The sequence below is a fragment of the Monodelphis domestica genome, chromosome 5 (genome assembly GCF_027887165.1).
Source record: "Monodelphis domestica isolate mMonDom1 chromosome 5, mMonDom1.pri, whole genome shotgun sequence".
NCBI classification, from domain to species: domain Eukaryota; kingdom Metazoa; phylum Chordata; class Mammalia; order Didelphimorphia; family Didelphidae; genus Monodelphis; species Monodelphis domestica.
Window position 1 is genome coordinate 2,369,158 of NC_077231.1, and position 23,510 is coordinate 2,392,667.

Genomic DNA, 23,510 nt, shown 5'->3' on the forward strand with positions numbered 1-23,510 from the left:
GCTGAGTTCAATGGTGTGAAAGAGGGGTTTTCCCCCTTATTAACCCTATCCACCCAAATCCACCAGGTCCTCCCAAGTGTGGTTCTCTATAAGCTCTAGAAGTCAAATAATTAATACGGAAATGCATCCATTCCATTTATTCCTCCTCATTCTTTAGTGAAGACTGCAAGCAGAATGTCTGTTTCTTTCAGTAACTCTTTCCCCATTCCCGTTGTTTATATCCAGACTGCACCTTTCCGAACTTGCTGTGCTCTTTTTCTGGTGGAGAGGAACTAGGTTGAATCTACTGCCACAGTTTTAAAAGTTTGCTTCTCAGGATAATCATTTTTTAGCTCTTACGTTCTATCTCAGGAACAGCTCTAAGAGACAAGGGCAAGGGCTAGGCAAACTTGCCCAGGGTCCTCTAGGCCAGGAAGTGTCTGAGGGAAGCAGCCACATTTGAACCCAAAGCCCCCCCCAATTCCAGTCACCTAGCTGCCTCCTTGGAAATAATACATTTTGCCATTGTTCCTCCTATGCACACAAGTCCAAGTGACGAGTACTCCTCTCAGTGCACACAGATGAATGTCCTGCTAGGACAGAGCCCCTTTGGTGCGTCACTCTCCCAGCCTGTACTCACACTGACAGGTCGGGTCACCAGGGGACACTTTGTGGATCCTGCTCAGTGACCCCTCCACAGGGATGCTACTCAATAACGGTCGGGCAGTGGCCTCTGTTAGCTTGTAGAAAAGCTTTTCCTCAAATGGCATATCCCGAGCAGTAGTTACAAAGCCTCCCTGCCCCCCTCCCACAAAACGAACCAACCCGAAATGCCCTCATCACCAAGCCCAGGGCTGGGAGAGTGGGCACACATCCAAGCAGCGGCAGGGAGGAAGATGCGTCTGGGTGAAAAGCCACCACAGCTGTGCCATTTCAGAGCCTCTCTTCGATCTCTGGAGGAAACTCCACATGCATCGCGTGGCGTTTCTACTGGAAAGGTCAGCCATTGCAGGGATGGCGCAGGCATTTAGCTTGGCTACTGACCTGGCTCTTCACAGGGCATGGCATCCCCGCTGCCAAGGACAATCCAGTGGACTCCCTCCCTGCACAACTAGAGTCCCCACCACTTCCAGTCTCAGACTCAACTGCGTGCCACTGCTTTGTCTCAGCCAGAAAACGAGTGGGCTCCTTGAGAAAGGAGGAAGAAGACCCTTAGCCGAGGCAGAGGGCAGAGCTGGAGAGCGCCCCAAACGTCTCTTTAGTTTTTGTCTTTGCTTCAGGACTTCCAGGAACTCCTATAGGACCTCGCAGGGAAGAGGTGGGAAAGGGATAAGAATTCTCCCAGTTCCAGAACTCCATTCATCAATGAACAGGGATCTCAGCCTAACTTAGAGTGGCCATTCAGTACACTTCCCAGATTCCAGTTCAGTCTGTGCAAATGAGACATCCAGGTGGGGATGGGGGGCATGAAGAGGAAGCCTTCGCCCAGAGGGGACAGATTCATTAATGATCGCAGATCTCACAGTCTCGGATTTTGTATCCAGGTCATATCCCTTTCTCCTCCCAGGGATGGGATGCTTCATTTATACCCGAAAGGGCCTCTCCGGCACTTGTTATTTTTTATCTTTGCCTTTTAGGACTTTAAACTTCATTGGATCCTAGAATGGTCACATTCTTACACTGGAGTTGGATACTGAGGACACCGGGAGTTCTTTTCACTCACACATTTCTGGGTTTTTCTAAGGCGTATTCCATTCTTGATAGCTTTCTCATGCATTTAGTTTCTTTTCCGTAGCATGTTCATAAATGTGTGATATGTGAAGACAACCATTAAACCTGGGGTACCCTGACAGTAGAGAACCTCACTTCCTTTACTGGGGACACTTTGAGTCCCTCTGAAAATATACACATCGGTGGGTGAGCAGGTGTTTTCTTTGACACCTTCCGTGATGCGCTGCGAGTTTGGGCGCCCGGGTTACTGCATTGTGAATCTGAGGGCGTCCTAACATTCCCACAGCTCAGTTTCCTCCCTGTGAAATGATGGAGTTCTAGCAGCGGATTTCTAAGAGTATCTTTTCTGACTCAGAATCTGCCTGAGATTCAGAATGTTTAAAAATGTGGATCTGAAAACCATTCTACTAGGGAAGGACTGGATTCCTTTGCAAACGTGATATGAGGGTGTGTGCGCATTATGTCACCCTTAGGGTGGTAACGGGATTTCCTTACTGCTGCAAATAGTAACAGGGTTTGATGGCACAGCAGAGTCGTCTTGGGTGCTAGAGCTGAGCATGCCTTAGGATGGTGCCATCAGGGACCTCCACATTTCCCACCGTCCATCAGTCCACAAGCTTGGACTGATTGAATATCCAGTGCCAGGAACAGGAAGAAGACTGCACTGGTCTCCAAACTTCCTTCATCACAATGTCCATAAAAAATGTTAAAACCACTCACACCCTAACATATGTTTGTTCATTCACTCATATATTTATCAGTAAATATTTATCAGTAAATATATATATATATAAATATATATATATAAAACACTTGGCAGACAGAATACTGCCGGAATAATGAGAGAAGTGATCATTGTTCCTGAGTGGGTCAAGCTAGCCTTCTAAAAGTGGCCTGATTACCTAACCCCTTTTCGTCGTTCAACACTGTAATGATCAAGCTACCAAAGGGCTATTTTGTAGAGCCACAAAAAATAAGGAACTTCATATGGTGGAACAAAAGACCAAGAATCTGAAGGGAAATTTAAAAAAGAGGCAAGCAAGGGGGCCCTTGTGTTCAAGATCTTGAACAATCCTACAAAACAGTAATTATTCAAATGAAAAGTTACTGGTTAAAAAACAGAGAGCTCAAGGAACAAAATCCAGTGGAGCAAGTGAACACGACAACATAATGTTTGGTTCAACCCACAGACTTAAGGCACTGGGGAAAGGAGACACCACTTCGTAAAAAACGGCTAGAAAGCTTAGAAAGCCATCTGTTAGAATCCAAGTGTAGACTGGGACGACAAACAATATATAGGAAAATAACAAACCATGCAAAGAGGACGTAAAGGCTAACTCCATAAAAAGGAAGCAATCTTTCAGATCTAGGGCTATCTGGAATTCATGACTAAGAGAGAAAGAATCATAGAAAACATGAGGAATGTTGGGGACAAATTGTGATAGATGAATATTTTGGAATAATTATGCCAAAGAATGTTTAAATAAATTAGTTCAGAGAAACCTGGTAGAATTTGTAGGAATACATTTTGTAGGAACAAAAGTTTGTAAGCAAAGCAAAGTGCTTTGGGTACTGGGTGGTAGGATGCCAATTCACACAAAGACAACAACATTATACTGACAAGCTGAGAGATTTTAAAACTCTGATTCATGTGATATGGATCAGGCAATCCCTCCTCTGCTAGAGAGGTGACGGCCGTTAAATCTAGGATGACAGACGCGTGTTTGGACATGGCCAACATGGGATTTTGCTTTGCTTCATTTTTCGTGTTACAAGTATGGCTTATTATAATTCAATTGGAGGAAGTGGGAGAGAGCAATAATAAACGCTTATAAAAAAGCAAGAAGTGGGAAAACGCCATAATGGAGAGTAGTTAACAAGCAGTTTTGACTGGGAGAAGTTTGCCTGGAACATAGAGGGCACAAAAGGGAGTAATAGGAACTAAAGCTGGCAAGATAGGTGGAGGTCGGATTTTAGAGGATCTTAGTCACCCAATAAGCATTAATGCCTTCCAAATGCTGGGCAGAGCAAAGGCTGAGAATCCAAAAAGAAGCCAAAGACAGCCTTTCCCCCCGAGGAGTTCACAATCTAACTGGAAAGACAACAAATACAAAAAAATACTAAAATAAGCAAAGGTAGGAAAAATAGGAAATAGCTTCTAGAAGGAAGACTTTCTGTAGAGGTTGGGGTTTTAGTGGAGGTTTAAAAGAAGGAGGTAGAGATGAGGGAAATATCCAAGGATGAGGAACAGACCTGGAAAATGAGAGGTGAGAGAGTATCTTTTTCATGGAGCAGCAAGAAAGCCAGCATTTCTGGACTGAAGGTGATGGGGAGCAAAAGATACAGGAAAATTGAAAGGGGAGGGGACTAGGTTAGGAAGGGTTTGGGATGCCAAAAAGAGGGGTTTGTCCTGAAAATGATAGGGAACCCTAATTTACTGAGGTGGGGGAGGGGAGTGATACGGTTAGAACTACTTTAGGAAAGTATCTCTGGAGACTGAGTGGAGAATGGGTTGGAGTGGAGAGATACTTATGGCTGGCAGACCAATCAGTAGGCTTTTGCAATAATCCAGGCATGAGGAAATGAGGGCACCAGGGTAGCGGCACTATCAGGTGAAAGACTGAGCATTTTTGACAGATTTCACAAAGATGGAATCAACAGACCATGGCAGAAGATTGCATATGGGCGACATTGTCCCTAGGAAAGATAAGGAGAGATGGGAGGAAGAACTGGAGGATGCGGGAAAGAGAAAGAGAAGAGCGCTGCCTCCTCCGCATTTATTGAGATGTGGATTGGGAGGTGTTCAGTGAATAGGAATAGCATAGGTCTTAACATTGGTTGAATTGATAGTGAGGAAAACAAAGAGGTGGAGGTAAATCCAACCCGCTTTGTAAATGAGTGTACTCCGATCCAAAGTGTAGTCCTAGCCCAGGCAGCGTGGCTGTCCACACCCGGCCCAAGAATTTGCCCCTGTTGGACTGTTCCCATCACACAATGAATACGAAGAGGTCTGACCATGTGCCTGATAGTACAAAATCAATACATCAGTCCTACTCCCCAAATGCCAACATGCCTGGTATGCTACAATGGGGATGGGGTGAAAAATAGTGAAAAGCTGAAAACAAACCTGAGAAACTGGGATAACTGTTGTGCCCTTGATAGTAGGAGTATTTAGACAGTGACAGATTTGAGAAGGGAAAACATTTCAGTTGTGCGTAAGATGTCTTCCAGGTGTCCAGTTTGAGTCTGGTCTGAAAGGTCAACAGAGAAGACGGGGCTAGAGAGACTTGAGAATCATCAGCATAGAGGTGGTAATGAAATGCAAGGGGTCTGATGAGATCAGCAAGTAAAGTAATAGAGAGGGAGACGCAAAGAGAGCTGAGGACCGAACCCTGTTAGATATCCAAAGAGAGTGGACGTGGCCTCGATGAGGATCTAGCAAAGGAGTTGGAGCAGGAGCAGTCAGAGAGGAGGACCAGGAAAAGGTTTTGTCATGAAAACCTAGAGAGAAGAGAGTATCAAAAGGAGAGTGATCAACAACAGAGAGGTGAAGAAGAATGAGAACTGGAGATCATGATTGGTAACTTTGGAGAGCCGTTTCAATGGAATGGTGACAACGGGAGTTAGAACATAGGGATTGGGAAGAGAGTGAGAAGAGAGAAAATTGAGGCATCTGCTGTAGATGACCCTAAAGATGGCCCCCAAAGACAGAAGAGAGAATATGATAGTAGGGACGGAAGGATCAAGTGAGGGTGTTTTTTTGAGTCTGAGAGAAGAGACAAGCATGTTTGCAAGCAGTAGAGAAAGAACCCGTGGACAAGGAGATTGAAGATAAGTTAGGCAATGGAGATGACAGAGGGGGCGATCTGCTGGAGGAGATGGGACAGAATGAGATCTCTTGCACATGTGGAGAAGTTTGCTTTGGTAAGGAACAGGGCAACCTCTTTTGTGAGAGAGGGATGAAGGTGGTGGTGACAGAGTGATGCAAGATAAAGAAGTGCACAAAAGACTGAATTGTTTTCTGTAAAATATGAGGCAAGACACTCAGCTGAGAGGTGGGGAAGGGTAGCCATGGGAAGTTTGAAAAGAGATTAAAGGATTTGAAAGTTGCTATGGAGCATGCCAGAGAGTGTAGGGATTGCATGGCAACAGTGAGGGCCTGGTTGAGGCTGTCTAATAAGTCCAGTCACAATAGTTGCATGACTTTCTCTACCTTTGTTCATGTTGCACGTGTGTAGGAGCAAAGACAGTCTTGGCAGGGCACAATTGGCACTATGATAGAAGTGCCAGAGACTCAAAAGAAGAGGACAGTGTAGAGTTGAATGGCTTCACCAAGGAGTCAAACTGTAGGAAAGGAGAGAGTGGGATGGGGTGACGGCTGAGAAGAAAACTACGAAGTCAAGGGCTGAGATGTCATGGCGTAGAGGGAGAGTAAAGTTTTGTATGGCAAGACAGAGGGAGAGGTGGAAAGCCAGTAGATTGGATTCAGCTAAGGGAATTTCAAATTCTCGAGCATAGTTATTATGCCAGAAGGAGTTTGTGTTCTCTCCTATAGAGAGGAGTGAACTGAAGGTTTGGTAGGTTGTGGCTTAGTCAGTCCTGTGTTGACAGCTGAGTGACAAAAGGGTTGAATAAGGCCATCACTGGAAGGAAATCACAGAACCCCAAAGTTCAAAGGAAGCTCCAAGTCTGCCTATTCCAGTCAATTCCAGTCTTGAGGAAGTATCTCTTCTACAGCATCCCCAATGCCATCCAGACTCTACCTGAAGACCTCCAGGGAGGAAAAGACATGCATTTGGGAGGTGCCGGGTCTACCTTTGGACAGTTCGAAGAGGACTGTGTTTCTTTGCAATTTCGACCTCTTGCTTCTTACAGGTACAACTAATTTGGAGGGAGAAGCAGCTAGAAGCAGTGTCACTGGATTTGGAATCAGGAAAATGTGGTCTGCTTTCTAGGAATCAGATTTTCTCTACTAGTTATGGGTCTGTGTAAGTCACTAAATGTCTGTAATATTCTAATTCCTTTTATGTAAAATGGAGCAAATAATAGGAGCTCATGTAGAGGGCTATTGTGAGGGGAAATGAGATGATGTGTGTAAGTGTTAAAGGTACAGGATTGTGAATTGTTAGTAACTAGTGGAACCCCACACACACACACCCCCACCTGTATACCTGACCATTTCAGGACTGGAAAAGAAATCTTTTCTCTTGTCCAGAGAATGTTCCTTGGTTCTTTCAGGTGGTCTTTGTTCTCTGGGTTTAGAGTAAGAAAACAAACAGCTAGCTGCCAGTGGAGATAGATATCCCACCACCCTTTCCTGTTTATCCAATAATATTCCCTACCTCACCCCAGACCAAAAAAAAGTATATGTATGTGTGTGTGTGGGGGGGGAAGTTGGGCTTTTGTTCTTTCGGTTGTTCTTAGAGAGGAAAGCCTACCCTCTATGGTGCAGACCATAGTTAAGAAGTAATAGAAGAGGATGGATTTTCCCATGAGTGCCTGAGAATTAATTTCCTGAGTGGTCCACTGACCTCAAAAAGGAGGAGGGTGGGAACTACGCAAGGGGGCAAAGCAGAGAAAAGTGAGAAAGTGAGAAAGCAAGGTTGAATTGGAGGTAAACCTTACAATAATCTCTCCTAGGAGGAGGGTGGGGTGAAACCCCTCTTCCCTCCCTCCTCTTCTTCCACTCAGTTGATCACATACTCTTTGAGGTTATGTCCCCCAGCAAGACTGACCCTCTTTTTAGAGATTATCCATAGAAACTGATGGGATCACCAAAAGAGAAAGTGTAAAGGAAACAAGAGGGCTGGCTCATAACCGATCCCTGAGGTTACATCATCCTCTGGAAAGATAAGCTGGAACAATATTTGCATGAGGTTTTTTAAATGGCAAAAATGGAGGGATTTTTTCATGAATTAAAAGGAATGAGGAGCCAATGAAGCTTCTTGAAGAGGAAAGGAAGGGACCTGGTCAATTCTTCACTTCAGAAATGGCAGAAAGATTATGACAAAAGAATCGGAAAGAAGACCGGCTGAATGCCAGGAGATCAGTTTGGAGATTATTGCCAAATATTCTAAATGGAAGGTGATGAAGGCCTGACCTCTGATGACGATGGTATAGATAAGAGGGGAAATGTGGACAGGATGTGGAAAAGGCAGAATTCAAACCTTATTTGCTGATCAGGTCTTGTGAAGCGAATGGGAATGAAGCTTACGTAGTCCCAAGATTACAAAGCTAGTTGATTAGAATAGTGGCATCCTCAAGGAAATTGGTGCGCTGGATTTAGGGAGAAAGAGGCTGAGCTCAGTTTGAGATACCTATGAGACATCCAGGCAAAGATGGCAGCAGATGGCTGGAAATGGGGGCTAAGTGATGTGGGAGAGCTTGAAAGGCAAACCCTGGATCTGGACAGGTACCCTTTGCTGAGAATGGCGGACTCCAATACTTAGCTTAAAACGAAAAGAGGTTTATTAAATCAAATGTAAGTGCAATTAATAAGTCAAATGGCCAGGAAGCCGTGTGCAAGTGAGCTAGCGCCTCCCAGAGGAGACGGAGTTTGGAATACTTATACCATTTTGACAGCAGGGCCTCTGTGGCTGGAGATGATAGGACAGTGACGGCATGTTACTGGGTCTCTGGAACCCAAGTTGGGTCATGTGCTTCTGTCCTATGCCTCCAAGTGAAAAGGGGGTGAAGTGTTCTGTTTAGAGGATAATCAGATATCTGGCGTATATAAAGCAGATGCTTATTGCAGCCAGACTGGGAGGTGCCTGGCTCTGCTCTTCAAGAATGAGGGGAGAGGCCAGAGGGAATCTTGCTCTCAGCTCAAAGTCACCTTCCCTCAGCGGTTTCTGGGGGTCTGGGGGAAGCCTGTATGCCCGTATCACAAGGGGATCTCCAACAAGAGATGTCAGCCGATTGTAGATTGGGAGTAATATGCACTGAGAAGAGCCCGTCGAAGCTGATCAGAACCCTGGGAGAGAGCGTAAAGGAAAGGAGAGCCCATAACTGATTTCTAAGGTACATTCATGCGCAGAGGGCAAATGACATTAGATTAGCATTTATTAAGCCCTTATTATGTGCCAGGCAAGACACGGATAAGGACCTTTTAAAGAATAAGGAGGAAGAGAATGCCAGTATCAGGAAAATCCGGGGAAGAAAAAAATGTCCTGAAATGGATGAGCCCCCTCAGCGGTAGAAACTGAGGCAAGGATGGGGATTAAGGAAGGGTGACTTACTGGATTTGGGAGAGCGGATGGGTCAGTAAAGAAAAGAAAGGGAAATGGGCCCTTGGGGGCCAAACTTTCAACCTAGAACCTCATCCATCTGAGCCTAAATTCTTCCCCACAAATTACAATGGATGGAATTTGGGGCCATTGTTAGTCCTTGAATAAATTGAAGGTAAAATCCTTCCCAGAGCGGAGATGAAACCAAGACCAAGTTCTTGAGTTAAGAGCCCCAGACAGCTGCTGCTTGTCCAATAAGGACAATGCCTCTTAAGCTCATCGGGTGAAGAGATGTGTTTAGGAGACAAACTGGCTCACACCTTCTCATTTCAATTGATCAGGAATTCCTTCACTGGGATTAGCCATTTCCTTGATCCATGCAAATATGACAGACTTGTCTTAGAGGCCCGGATGAGGGTGTCCCTGGCCCCCCAAGCAGTCTTCTAGCTGCTGCCTGAAGAACTCCAAAGAGAGGTAACTCGTCGCCTCTCTCGGTACTCCATTCCATTGTGTGATCAGTAATTGTTGGGAAGTTTTTCCTGAAAGTAACCCTAGATTTGCCTCTTTACAACTTTGATGTCAACCAGCAAACGGTGTTTAACTCCCAAGTGCAGGTTTTCCAAAAAGCCCCATTCAGAAAGCCTCACACTCACAGGAGAGACAGCATTGCAAACCACACAAACAAGAGTCCAAGACCATAAATTGGAGATGATGAAGAGGAGCGAAGCATTAGCATGAAGGCAAGCTCTTACCTGAGACTTGAAGGAAGGGAGCGGAGCTAGGATGTCAAAGTGAAGGGCAACTACGGGGAAGGCTAAATTGTAAGCCCTTCTTCCTACTTTTAGATTTAATCACCAAAAGTGTAAACACCCCCTTTCACACATTGAGTGGGAGGTCTGTGACCCACCTGTGAAACAGTGGGTGAGGAATCAAAATCAATTGACTGCCCCCGGGCAGCCCTAAAAGCAAAAGCCTCAACTGTGATTGGTGGACATGAAAATTAGGGAAATGACGCAAAAAGGGAGTGACGACGGCCTGGGGGCAGCTCGACTTGGAACTCTCACTTGGAGTGGAACCTCCTGTGAGAGAGAGTTCTACTGGGAGTTGGACTTGGAGTGGAGGCTGATAAAGAATCTGCTGACTGGATTGACATGTGGTGAGTGAAAAGCTGACTCTTAACTGCTGTTTTTTTCTGAAGACAATGCAGGTATAGGAGACAGGGGAAATGGACAGAATTGGGGGCAGCTGGGTGGTCACTGGATAGAGGGCCAGGGCTACAGATGGGGGGTCCTGCATTCAAATCTGTCCTCAGACACTTCCTAGCTGTGTGACCCTGGGCAAGTCACTTAGCCCCCATTGCCTTGAGCCAATACACATTATTGCGGAAGGTAAGGGTTTTAAAAAATAGAAAATGAATAGTCTGGAGGACTCCCCTGAAAGGAACAGGAAGGAGGCACGTGTCATTAGATCATAGAGTATGTAGTGGGGGAAGACTAGTACCTCTGTTGTAAGGGTGTGCTGAGACTTCTTCCGGGCTGCCGTCTTCCTTTGGGGTCCTCCACCTGCCACCCAGCTCTCCCTAATGCCTCCAAGAAGTGCACTGGCCACACTCGGGCAAGCCATTTCGGCGGGTAGACTAAACCAAGTTGAGGTCATGGACGGGCCTCAAACCCATCAGTGAGTTGATGGGCGTCTACCCCAGGCATGCAAAGATTTCCACCAGAGGAAGAGGTGAAGAATAATTCGTTCCAACAGCCATGAGGCCAGTGGGGAGTTGGCACTGTGGACTTCTTAGAGCCACATCAGGGAAGCAAAGGTCATCCATTGCAGGTAGCATCATCAGCAGTCATCTTGACTTTGCTCTTGCCACTGGTCTTTGATGACTGGAGAAGAAAGCGAAGGTGAGGGCTTTGGGCAACGCTGCCTCACGGAGACCGAGTTTATGCTGAAGTCAACCAACATCACCCATGATGTCCTTTTGGTCCTCTTTAAGTAAGCCCAATGGCCAATAGCCATGCAGTGGGGAATAAAGAAGACTGGAAAGGAAGGTAGGAAGAGGCCAGATTCTGAAGGACTTTAAACGCCAGAGGCCTAGATGTTTGCTCCTGGGGATAACGCTGAGCCTCAGGAATTGATTGAATGATATCCTCAGACTTGTGTTTTAGGACCCGCACTTTGGAATAGGGGCAGGAGGGAGGGGGGCGGGAGCAGGATGATCTGCTTATGATTGCAATAGTGTAGGTGTGAGGTGATAAAGTGATGCATGACTGGACCTGAACCAGGGTGTAGTGGCCCAAAAAAGAAGAGAGATGTTAAAAAAGTAGACCAGCCAGGTCTGGCTACAGAACAGATATTGGGGGACCAAGTGTGTGTGCTCCAGCGCTCTGAACCAAGCAATTGCCTCCTCTAAGCCCCAAATATACGACATCGACCCTGTTCTCCTCCCTTCCCCTCTGATCTTCTTCAGGCTAACCAGAGGAGCTTCTTCAACCTATAGTCATATTACACGGACTCAAGGCCCCCAAACTCCGAAAGGACCTCATGCCCTGCAGCCATGTTTACGGAAGTCATTGCTCCTCCATCTTATTAATGGACAGTTTCCTATTCAGTCTTCAGACAAGTTTGGGGCTCTCTTCAGCATTTTACGTGAAAGACATTCTTTGCATTTCCAGCTACTATTTGTTTCTACGTGCAGATGTTCTTTTTATTGCTCCTTCCTCAACCAAAGGATTCACATAAGAACTAAAATACTGGAAGGCAAGTTAAACATGTTGTCAGAATTCCAAGACATAAAAATTGGGCATCTGCATGAGCCCGCAAAACTGGAGGGAGCAAGCAAGATGTCCCAGCATTCAAACCCAGAAGATCCAGAGCTCTTCTGCAGTTGTTATAAAGTCAGGAAATTGGCTTGATTGGGAATTTCCCGGGCCCAGTCCTTGAGAGTCTTCCCATGGGTCAGGTCTTGCAGACCTGGGCTGGGTCAAATAAAATAAGCAACCATATTGAAAGGAAGAAAAATCTATCCGTGCCGTCTGGGGCCAAGAGCAGTTTCAACTCTAATGGGGAAGACAACACCAATCAGTAGCACTCCGTAACAGAAAAGAAATGGGCGAAGTGTGCAAACCTGGTTTTAAAAGAGTTGATAAAGGTCAGGTTTATCCTTGTGGGAAGCTTCTTCCTGGTAGTTAGTCTATCACAATAGCCTGTGTTGAAAGTAAATCTCAAGACGGTAAAAGGTCACCTTCCATACAGACAGGGATACTCACCCTCTTATTGCCAGTAAGGAGGGAAATAAAAGGCTGCATCCTGAGGGTTTTCTATTTCCATAGCCTCAGAGCTCTGCTTCTTTGGACCCAGAATGTGCTGGGGAAAAGATGGTTCTCCCAAGCTCTTGAGATTCCTGTATATCCACCGCCAGCACAATTTCCTAAGGCGAATTGTGGAATTGGTCTTGTGAAACTAATATTTTAAATGATTCTCTTGATCTCAACAACTATTATAAATTCATTTGAGTTGCTTTGAGCCCTGGAAGTGAGAGATGGTCCCTGGGATAACCCAACTGAAAAAAAACAACTGGAAAGATAGAAGATTAGGCAGCAGAAACAGCTCTCAGGCAGATTCTGCCATCATCAATCAACAATGGTGAGTTATTGAAAGTGGATACCAGAATACATCTATTTCAAAGCTGTTAATAGCTTCACTAAGGGGGTTGGAGATGGCTGCTCTTGCACTGTTCAGGTTCTGTTTAGAAGAAAGAAGAGAATAAGACAAGAAATCAGGCTCCCTTTTAAAAGCCAGCCACTCTCAGCGAAGCCAGCTGTAAGAATTTAAAATTTAGATTTTATGCTAAATATGAGAATTCTAAAGTAATATTGTGGTTGCCAGTTTAAAAAATGAACTCTTAAGTCATGAGTCTGTTAGCTTCTCTTAACAATTTAGTTTAATAGATATATAGTAAAAGATAGAAATGTAGGAAGGAAGTAGAAAGTATTGCCTAACTAGATACCCTATAATCTCTGTCCAAACAAGTCCAGCTCAGTCCCGATCTCCACGTGGAACCATGGTAGTCTCTTAGGCCAGGAGTACTGGTGGTGTCTTCAGCAAGGGTTCCACCAATGCAGCCTCCTCTGGGAAAAGAAGTCCTCTCTGGAACCAGTCTCTCCAGAAGCCAGGAAAGGAAGGCCAGCTACTCACCCAGCAAGCTGACACAGGATCCAGGGAAAGAGTTTCTTCCTTCAGTCCAGCTTACCGATGCAATGCTCAAAGATGAACTCCAAAAGAGAAGAAGTTCAAAGGAGAAGCCTGAAAGAGAAGCCCTTTGGACAGGAAGTTCAAGACTTTTTATAGCCCTTTTTCCATATCACTTCCAGTCTCTTCCCTACTTTATGGGAACCAATCACAGTCTTTCAATTTGCTTAGCACTGCCCAAGGGGGGTGGCAGTAGCCTTTGGAGGTGTGAACTTACTCTAGTAAGTGACTCATGAATTCTCTTACTTAGTGTTATGTAGGGGTGCTTTGAGTTCTTGGTTTGTTTAGCTAAAAATAGGCAAGGGGAGAGTTAATCCTATCTTCACATAGCCTTCCAGGAAAGTGACTACAAGGAATTCTTCTAAACTAGTCAGTTAATGCCAGGGTCAGCCAGTGGTTGCCAACACTTCATTAGATGTCCTCAGTCCTTTCAGCAAGGTGCCAGTAGGCATGTGCGCACCATCCATCAAAGTGATGAGGCAACTCCCCTCATTAGTCCTCTACAGAAGGTTATTTCCAGACACAAAACAATGATAATTCCAACAATATGCATCTGATGGAGAAAAAGCAAACATCATTTCATACAATTTGTGCACTTCAGCATTGGGGGTTCATGACTGAAAGAAGAGTGAAATTCCTTACATTGGCTTAATGTACTCACAAGATCTCTTCACTGCTCCCCCGTGTATACTGCTCAGCTTCTTGCTTCTTTGTGGTTTTCATTCAAAAGGAGCCAACACCAACATTACACTGTATTAGCAGTGAGGTGCTATAGTGAAGTGGTACAGTGGAAAGAGCACAGAACTGGTATCTGGAGGATCGAATCCTGCTCAGCCAATCACTAGCTTTGTGACTAGCCCTAACTTCTGTCTACCTCACCTTCCTTATCTTTAAATGAGGATAATAACAGCACCTATTGCAGCGGGTGCTCTGAGGATTAAATAAGGCAATATTTGGAAAGTGCTTTGCAAACCTTAAGATGCTATGTAAATGCTAGCTATTAGTAAGCATTTTTTTTTGACGATCACATGTTTAACCAGGGGTTAAATAATAAAAGAATCTTAGTTTTTGAGACTTTTCAGTGTACCTGTTGATGCTTCTTCTAATAGATTTCTTTTCTAGTTCTAACTTGTCAGGTACTATTTACATTTTGAATATACAGAAAAATACCTAATAAAATTTCTTATGCCAATGAAAACATTTTATAAATTATTCCAGGATAAATGCATTCAAATTTATATATGTAAGACTTCTAACTGAGATTGCAGATGACTCTGAAGAGAGGTAGCAGTCCCCTTTCCCCAGATCCACTCTAGTAACATCCAGAAATAGAGGACTGCAGGACATCCGGGCCTGGAGACAGGCAGTGTTGAGTTCAAATCTCTTTCTAGCTGTGTGATCCTGAGTAAGTCACTTAACCCCAATTGCCTAGCCCTTTCCACTAATATCAATCAAATACTTAGTATTAATCAAGGGAAAGAAAGAAAGAGAAAGAGAGGGAGGAGGAGGAGGAGGAGGAGGAGAGAGAGAGAGGAAGGAAGGAAGGAAGGAAGGAAGGAAGGAAGGAAGGAAGGAAGGAAGGAAGGAAGGAAGGAAGGAAGGAAGGAAGGAAGGAAGGAAGGAAGGAAGGAAGGAAGGAAGGAAGGAAGGAAGGAAGGAAGGAAAAAATAAATAAAGAGAGAGCTGCTCACAAAGTCAATGCCTTCAGCCTCCCTGCATGACAAGGTAGAGACACATGTTGCCTATAGGACTCTCAAATCTCCTTGAAAGAGTCCCAGGAAGCTTGTAAATGTACTTCAGGGTCCTAGAGGAGCCCTGGGAGAGTGAATCAGACCTTGACAATCCAGGTACCCAGGGTTCTAATGTCCTGAGTCATGAAACTTAGTAAATGGTCCCCAAAATCCAGATTTCTAAGCTGTACAAATCCAGAAGATCCTAATATCCTATCATTGTGTGTGTGGGGGGGGGAATTAAGTCAGCACAGAAATCTAGGGACCTAAGAGCAAGACCAAGCAAGGCTGACCACTTTACCCAAAGGGTAGCAAAACCAAATACAGAAATCAAGCTGGAGAGATGAGTAATCCCAAGAAGCCAAACTCTATAGATAATTATTCTGTATAAGAGATACCCCAAAACTCAAGCTACAAGGTAACTTTGTAATAGCTTGTTATAAAGAGTAGAAATGGGTCTTCTATTAAAAAAATCACATGAATGCTTAGAAAGAATGAAAATTTTCTAAAATACAACAAAGTTGCTGGAAGAAAGCACTGGAGGAATAAATAAGTTAATAAATGAAGTAGTCAATCTTAACCAAGGAATGTATTGCCTGGAAACTAAAAGTCATTGACTCTATGAGACACATTTTTCAAAAAAAACCAAAAGACTGAAAAATTGAAAATATAAGGCATTTATTATAAAAATAACTGGCATATAAAATAGGCCAAGGAGAGATCCTTTAATGGCTCAGTGGATGGAGAGCCAGGCCTAGAGATGGGAGGTCCTAGGTTCCAATCTGGCCTCGGACACTTCCTAGCTGTGTGATCCTGGGCAAGTCACTTAACCCCCATTGCCTAGCCCTTACTATTTTTCTGCCTTGGAACCAATACATAGTATTGATTCTAAGACAGACGGTCAGGGTTTAAAAAATAATTATTATTAGATCTGAGGCAGCTCAGTATATTGAGAGCCAAGCCTAGAGATGGGAGGTCCTGAGTTCACTGTGGCCTCAGATATTTCCTAGCTGTGTGACCTTGGGCAAGTCACTTAACCCCCATTGCCTAGCCCTTACCACTTCTCTGTCATGAAACCAATATATAGTATTGATTCCAAGTCAGAAGTTAAGGGTTTTTTAAAAAAGGAATCATTAGACCTCCAAAAAATCATGGTTTTAAAAAATTTTTGTACCTTATAGTTCAAGAAATCACAAATTTAAAAAACCACTCAGAGCTTCCCTGTCAAAGAAAATATTACAAATATTCAAAAAGAAGAAAGTCAAGGACCTAGGATCCATAGTAAAGACCACCCAGAACCTAGCCACCAGCAGACATTTTCCATTATAATACTGAAATAAGCAAAAGACCTTTGGTTTACAATCTCAATCTAAAGGCTTATAATCAAGTTGAACACAACCGGAAAGCTGAATATAATCCTAAAAGGGGAACATTGGGCTTTTAATGGAATAGAGAACTTGCAAGCATATTTGCTGAAAAGCCCAGAGCTCGGGAGGTACTTCAAACTGCAAACACAAAAGTCAAGAGAAACTTCTGAAGAACTGATGAAAGAGATGATTGTAGATAATCATGGGTAATTGAATGAATATATTATGAAGTGAGCAGAACCAAAACAGTTATACAAGGACAACAACATTCTTACCGAAAACGGCTTTGAAAAACTCAAGAACTTTGGTCAGTGCAATGACTGATCATGTCTCTAGGGTAACGCTGATGAAACGTATTATGTTCCTTCTAACAGGAGATGGTCTCAAAGGGCAGAATGAAACATATGTTTCTGGTCATAGCCACTAGGAGAATTTCGTTTGCTTAATTATTTTTTTTTACTTCAACTTGGTTATGCCTATTTGTTATAAGTGCTCCCTAGCCTCCCCCCTTGGTTTTTTTAGCTGTTGGTGGTTCAGCAATTCCAGTACCCCAAAAAGAAGGTCATTTAGACATTTTTAATGCACAGAAGAGAACAGATGAGAGCAGACAAATGGGACAGGCCTCACCCCAAAACAAGTGGCAGGCAGTGTGGATTCACAGTCTCATGCACAATCTTCTTTTTTGGAATATTCTGTTATAGATATGGAATGTTTTGTTGTGTTCAGAAATAAAAAAGAATAAATGTTACTGCTACAATTTAGCTTTTTTTAAATCATTCAGTTAATTCATAGATTCATTGATCACAGACTCATCAAATCATCTCTCCAGAGCTGGCAGGAACCTTAGAGATCATCTAGTCCAACCCATTTATTTCACAGATCAGCCAACTAATCTGAGTTTCATGGAGGAAAAGGAACTTGAATTATAGAGAAGTGATTCTAAGTAAGGTCCTCTGGCTCTAAGGCTGTTGCTGTTTTCACTGCACCTCACTGCCTCCGTTGTTGTTGGATTGGTGCAGAGATTATATGTCTTTGTAGAAAGGAAGAAGAATAAACTACATCCCAGACTCTTGAAGTATCCAGATCAGTAAAAAGTGAGACAGAGACAGACAGAGAGAGAGGGAGAGGGAGAGAGATTTATATTTACATATGTGTGAGGATACATATGCATGTTTGCAGACATATATAAGAATGCATAAAGTATGTAGATAATTAAATCGTCTCTACCTGGGTTTTCAGAGGCATCATTGCTCTTGATTAATGCCTTGAATATGACAGGATTTTTTAAAAATTGCAATTCTTATTTAAAATTTCTCACTCTTTAAAAACTAACACTACAAACAGTTAAATCATCCAGAGAGAACCATACTGTACTAAACTCTGCTCCGAAGTTATAAAGCTTCATACAACCTGGCTTCCACCTCCCTTCATAGGCTCCTACATCCCTTTGTTAACTCTATAGTTCAACCAGGCTGCCCTGTCTACCACCTCTGCGCCTCCATCTAGTTTTTCTTCTGTGGGCTGAAATACACTTGGTTGCCTCTAGCTCTTAGAATCCCTAGTCTTCAAAGCTCAGCTCAAATGTCGGTTCTTCCATGAGGCCTTCCTTCCCTGGTACCCACTAGTTTTTCATGCATTTTCAAAACCCTAAGCAGAGCAATAGCCCCCAAATCCCCCCAGACTCTCCTCTTGAACTGCATCTCCACCCACTTGGACTCCGTAATTCCATAGAAGAGCAACCACATGATGGCTGGTTTAAGTGCCAGAGCCCCAAGGACTACATTGGTGAATGTCTCCTCCTATCAATGTTCCGTGAAGCTCTTGAGCTTCCACTAGTGTACTTCCCATTAATAAAGCAACCCCTAAGGCTCCATTCATCTTACCTTCTGCCTTAGTAGCAATTCTAAGCAGAAGGACAAGGGCTTGGCAAGACACCATGACTTTCCTAGGGTCCCACAACTAGAAAGTATCTGAGGACATATTTCAACTCCAAGTCCTCCTGACTCCAGGCCTGGCACTCTTTCCAGGGTGCTACCCAGCTGCCCTTCCATTAATCTTTTATTAAACCCTTACCTTCCCTCTTGGAGTCAATACTGTGTATTGGTTCCAAGGCAGAAGAGTGATAAGGGCTAGGCAATGGGGGTTAAGTGACTTGCCCAGGGTCACAAAGCTGGGAAGTATCTGAGGCCAGATTTGAACCTAGGACCTCCCATCTCTATGCCTGCTCTCAATCCACTGAGCCACCCAGCTGTCCCCCCCCCATTAATCTTAAACAAAATGCTGATTGAAAATACAAAACAAAAGCATAGTATTTGCATGGTATTCCCCCCATTCCAAAATCCATCCAGCGGTCTCTCAGAGGGTGAGGGCTTACTCCATCTAAGTGTGATGATCCAGTTGAGTAATGGAGATGAGAAGCTCTATGTGCTCAGTCCCACATGCATAGGTGTCACATAGTGTTCTGCCATAGCAAGGAGGTTTGTTTTTAATTATATAGGCTTAGTGATTACATACTTCTTTGGCACACAATCAATTTTCTACATATATGTTTCCATAGAACTTAACAACAGATGCGTAGCCTAAGGAGATAGTCAACGAAATATTGTTGCTACAGATGAATGACATAAACAGGGTGATCTAGAGGTTAGTTCTCCCTCACCTAGGAGAAATATTGTTACTTTTGGTCAGCTTTCACAATCAATCACAATTACTTAGGAGATGGGTAACAAAGCATTTCGTAGCTAAGTACATGGTTAGAGGGCAATGTAATGACAGACCAGATTTGGGGTTTTCCTCAATTTACAAGTTCTATTTTTCTTGTGTTACTTCAAAGCACCTGGCAATGTTGCCTGGTTTCTGTCTGAAGTGGAGTGTGTCTTGAAGGTGATTGATGTTCTTGGCTTGCCTGGCTTGCAATGGGAGTGAATATAACTCTGTGGAGAGGGAAAGGAGGGAGGTAATGATCTTTAGGTTTTAATTCTGTGAATATAATCTTTTAGGGTAATAATCTGGGGGGATTAAGATGGGATATGTATTTATTCTATAAGTCTTTGCTCATATCATTTCTTTTATATTGGAGAGAGAACAGTAATCATTCATTAGTGAGGGAAGTTAAAGAGAGAGAAGTCACAAAGGGGGATCAGTGGGGGGCCTCATTTTCTGGGGGCTACCTTTCAGCCTCCATTTCCTCAGATTGTAACTCTGTCAGACAGCAGGGGTGATGGTTTCCCACACCTCCACAAACCTCAGTTACCCTCTCTCACCAATGTAACTTAGTAGGAAGAATGAGTGACACCTTCATTTCTCCCAGAACCTTTTTAAAGAACGTGCCTAGTGCTTCATTCCTCTCTGGGATAGATCTCCTACTCTCTAGGCTTTGTGCACCATGCCCCTATGGAGGTAGCTTCTTCCTTTGACATACACATCTCCATTTCAGCTTGGCTTTGTATGTAGTCTTCATCAACTTGGACAGAAGCTCCTTGAGAGCAAGGACTAGATTTATGCTTGCATTTGTATTTACAGCACTTAGCACACTGCCTGGCACCCAGCAAAAATGCTTAATCAATGTTTGTCAACTCAACACTCCTAGAGTCACAGAGGAATATAGAATTGGTGGTGGTGGTGGTGCAGTGGATAGAACTTAAGTGGGCTTAGATCTGAGATTCTTACTAAATGTATGACCTTGTCACTTATAACCTCTATTTGTCTGTTTCCTTATCTAGAAAATGGGAATAATAATAACACTCACCTCCAGGATTACTTTGGTGGATCAAATGGAATAATAATCATAGAGCATAGTGCCTAGAACAGAATCAGAACTATATCAATGTTAACTAGTAGTAGTGGTAGTAGTTGTTGTTGTTATAGCAGTAGCTGGTGTTTATATGAAGCTTCAAGGTTTTCAAAAAACTTCAAATATTATTTTATTTTGCCCCTTTTAATAACTTTAGGAGAAGTATGCTATTATTGTCCCCAATTCTCAGATAAGAAAACTGAGGCAAACAAGTTAAGTGCTCAAAGTCATATAGCAACAAGTGATTGAGGTCACATATTAAGTCAGATTTTCCTAGCTATGGGTACCACACTCACCCACTGTGTCATTCCACACACGTTGGAAACACATGTCACGAGGGCAACTCAGCTGTTGACTTCAGCATCCATTTTTTGATTCCTAAAAGCTCTTTAAATTAAATTAAAAGTTAATTAGAGCTCATGAATGTGTTGGAAAGGTCTTAACTGTACTGTCTAACCTGTGAGGTTGCTTCTCTGCTCACATGGACTTTCTCCTCTATAGCAACTGTGTAATGTATTCCTTCTAGCATCAGGTTTAGTTGATGCCTTTAGCTAAGACAGTGTTCAGCTTTTTTAGGAAAAGACAAGGATATTTTGTGCTTAAGTTGACAAAAGCCTTCTTAACTCTGCTCCTTTGCAGGATGCTTCTTTTCCTTTTCAACTTCCCCACAACATATGACCATGAAAAAGAAGACTCTGTGATCTTCTTTTCAATAGTAAATCAGAGTAGAGAGCAGAGTGTATTGTTCTACTCCTTCTTCTCAGTAGCAAGTCCTGAAAGAGAACAGAGTATATTCTGCCTGGTCTTTCTTATCCTCAGCAACAGGTAGCATTAAAGTTACTATGTACCTGGCAACAAGTGACTGCAAAAAGTGAAACACCATCTAGCTTTGTCACAATTCCGAAAGTGATTCATTCCCTTCTCTCTTCTGTTTATTTCTTGGTTCAACAACTAGGTCCTCTCTCCTAGTGACTCCATCTTAGCTTGTGGTTAATAAGCAAGTTCTCTACTTCTTTAGAGTAAATCAGGTAAAGATACATTTGCATAGAGAAGTTCTTTTGACCATGTACCCCTAGCTATTTACTTAAAACTTCTCCAATTCTTCATATGCCAACAAGAGAAGCCGATGGTGTTCTCTACTCAGTCCAATATTCTATACTTCATGATATGTGAAAAGGTAATTGCTGCCTCAGAACTCTGAGACTTAACTCAGTAGCTGCTACTCTTAGAACTCTGAAGCAGACCTATTCCTCACCCAAGTGAATCATCAAGATTCCAGGTCCATCCATAGCACCACTTGCCGATTTAAACATATAGTTTCCCTTGAAAGAATGTAAGTTCCCCAAGAGCAAGAACTGTTCCATTTTTATCCTTATCTCCTCAGCATCAGCACAGTTTCTCATAGTGCACAAAAGCTCATTCATTTTTTTGTTGAAAAGAATATATTATATGAAAATATTGCAGTGTAAATATATTGTAGTCTGAGAGGCAGTGTAGCAAGGTAGTTAGAAAGCTGTCCTTGAAGTCAGGAAGACATGGGTTCAAATCCTATCCCGGAATAATGGTTTTGTGACTCTGAGCAAGTGACATTCCTTCTTGATCATCTAGACAACTCATTAAAGCTCAAAATTGCAGAGAAGGGGCCAAGCTGCATTGGTAAATGGAATTACCTCACTTTCAGATTTCCTTTACCACTGAAATCATAGTTCTTAATAGAGTTTAATTATGTAAAGACGAACAATCTAATTTTCCTGGTTATTTTGCATGTCTGCATTTACAGATGGGTTTAATTGATTCATTCCATTTTCTTCTCAGGCCCACCAGGCCCGCCAGGAGGGGTGAGAATAGAAGACATTAGAGATACTTCTGTAGCACTCACATGGAGCCGTGGCTCAGATAATCATAGTCCAATATCTAAATATTCAATTCAGACCAAAACTATTCTTTCTGATGACTGGAAAGATGCCAAAACAGGTGAGTTTTATGTCTGAACGTCATTATTTGACATTTTAAAGATCGGTGCATTTGTCTTTAAGGGTATACCAACTTCCATCAACTATATTGAAATGCTTCATTACCTGGAGACAATTTCTTTGTTAGCTTTTTCATGTACCAGCATTTCAGAAAAAGCTCAGAAATGTCCATTTACTTTGCGTGGATGTATCTGGTGTGAAGGGGCGTTATTACATTTTATTACTTGAAAAATGATCACCTACATTAAAAACACGAATTCTGATTCTAACTTCAAAGAAACATTTTACTGACTACGTTTTTTCTAAGTACAGAGAAATCTGAGACGTAGTAGGGGGAAAGAATGACTAAATTTGCCATAAAATAGGGAACGAAGGCATAGATTTCTTAGTTTAGTATGTCTATCGCTAACTCAGAGGACTTCGGAGAAAGCCTTTAGTCAATCTTTTTTGAAAATACAGAAGGTATTTGGGACTCATTTTGATAAATATAATTGTGGTTGGGGGGTTTGTAAGGCAGCATTTCTCTGGTATTTGAAGGCTCACACAGGACTCTCCATACATTTCTTCTTTTGAGCTTGACAACAACTCTGTGGCCTAAGTATCTAGTTATTAATTTCTCTAGTTCCCCAAGGAAAAAATGGAGCCTTAAAGGCAACAGGTGGCTTATTCATGTTCTTCCATCAAATACATTTCAGAGGCGATGTTTGTCAAAGCTTCCTCATTCCAAGTCAAGTAATTGCAAGCCAAGGCACCCAAAGTAGTTCAATTTAATGAATAAAAGCAATGATAGCATTGCTTTTTCAACAGTTTTTTTCATATTGTCAAAGAAATAAAAAGAAAAAAAGCAAGACAAAAATGATATTCCTTCCTAATGTATTCACTAGTCTAGTTTCCAGAGTTATTTTTAAAGGAGCTGCTTACTTTCTCCCTGCTCTCTACCAACATGCCTGTATCTCCTCCATTTAAAAAGATCTTCCCTTCAATTCCAATTAATCATCGAAATATTCTACCATTTAAGTGAAATATTTAAAGCATTTAAACACTAAATATTGATAAATGGTGATCTTCACATAATTGAGCTACTTTGAGTGCACTTGTTTGTAACAAGGATTATTGTGATGTTACATTGAGGTGGGGAATGGAAGAAGAAACTCTGCAATTGATTGAGTTAACTTTTAAAAGGATGACATGCATTTCCCCCTAATTGATTATCATAATGCATCCCAAAATACTATAACCTAAATTTTGAATTCCTGCTTTAATGTTAGTCTAAAGAAGATTTCTCTATTGACATAAGTGGAATTCTTATATCCACTGTCAGGCAAGGATATTTATATGATGTTTTCTTTGTTAAATCTTCAGCTCTTGAGTTATGACTAAATTATTATTCCAGAATCTGATCATAATCTTATATTCTTCGCCATTTCCTGGGCTTCTCTTCCCTAACTTTGCTCTTCCTCCCT

The 23,510-nt window shown here is 42.7% G+C and overlaps 1 protein-coding gene across 1 annotated transcript in view; it reads left to right on the top strand.

The window, feature by feature from the left end:
• The window catches only part of CNTN1 (contactin 1), a 132,585-nt gene that overhangs the window by 67,528 nt on the left and 41,547 nt on the right, over nucleotides 1-23,510 (top strand). Inside the window, exon 14 of the mRNA XM_056797383.1 lies at nucleotides 21,890-22,048. Within this exon, the coding sequence (XP_056653361.1) occupies nucleotides 21,890-22,048 (159 nt within the window). The remainder of the gene's footprint in view (nucleotides 1-21,889; nucleotides 22,049-23,510) is intronic.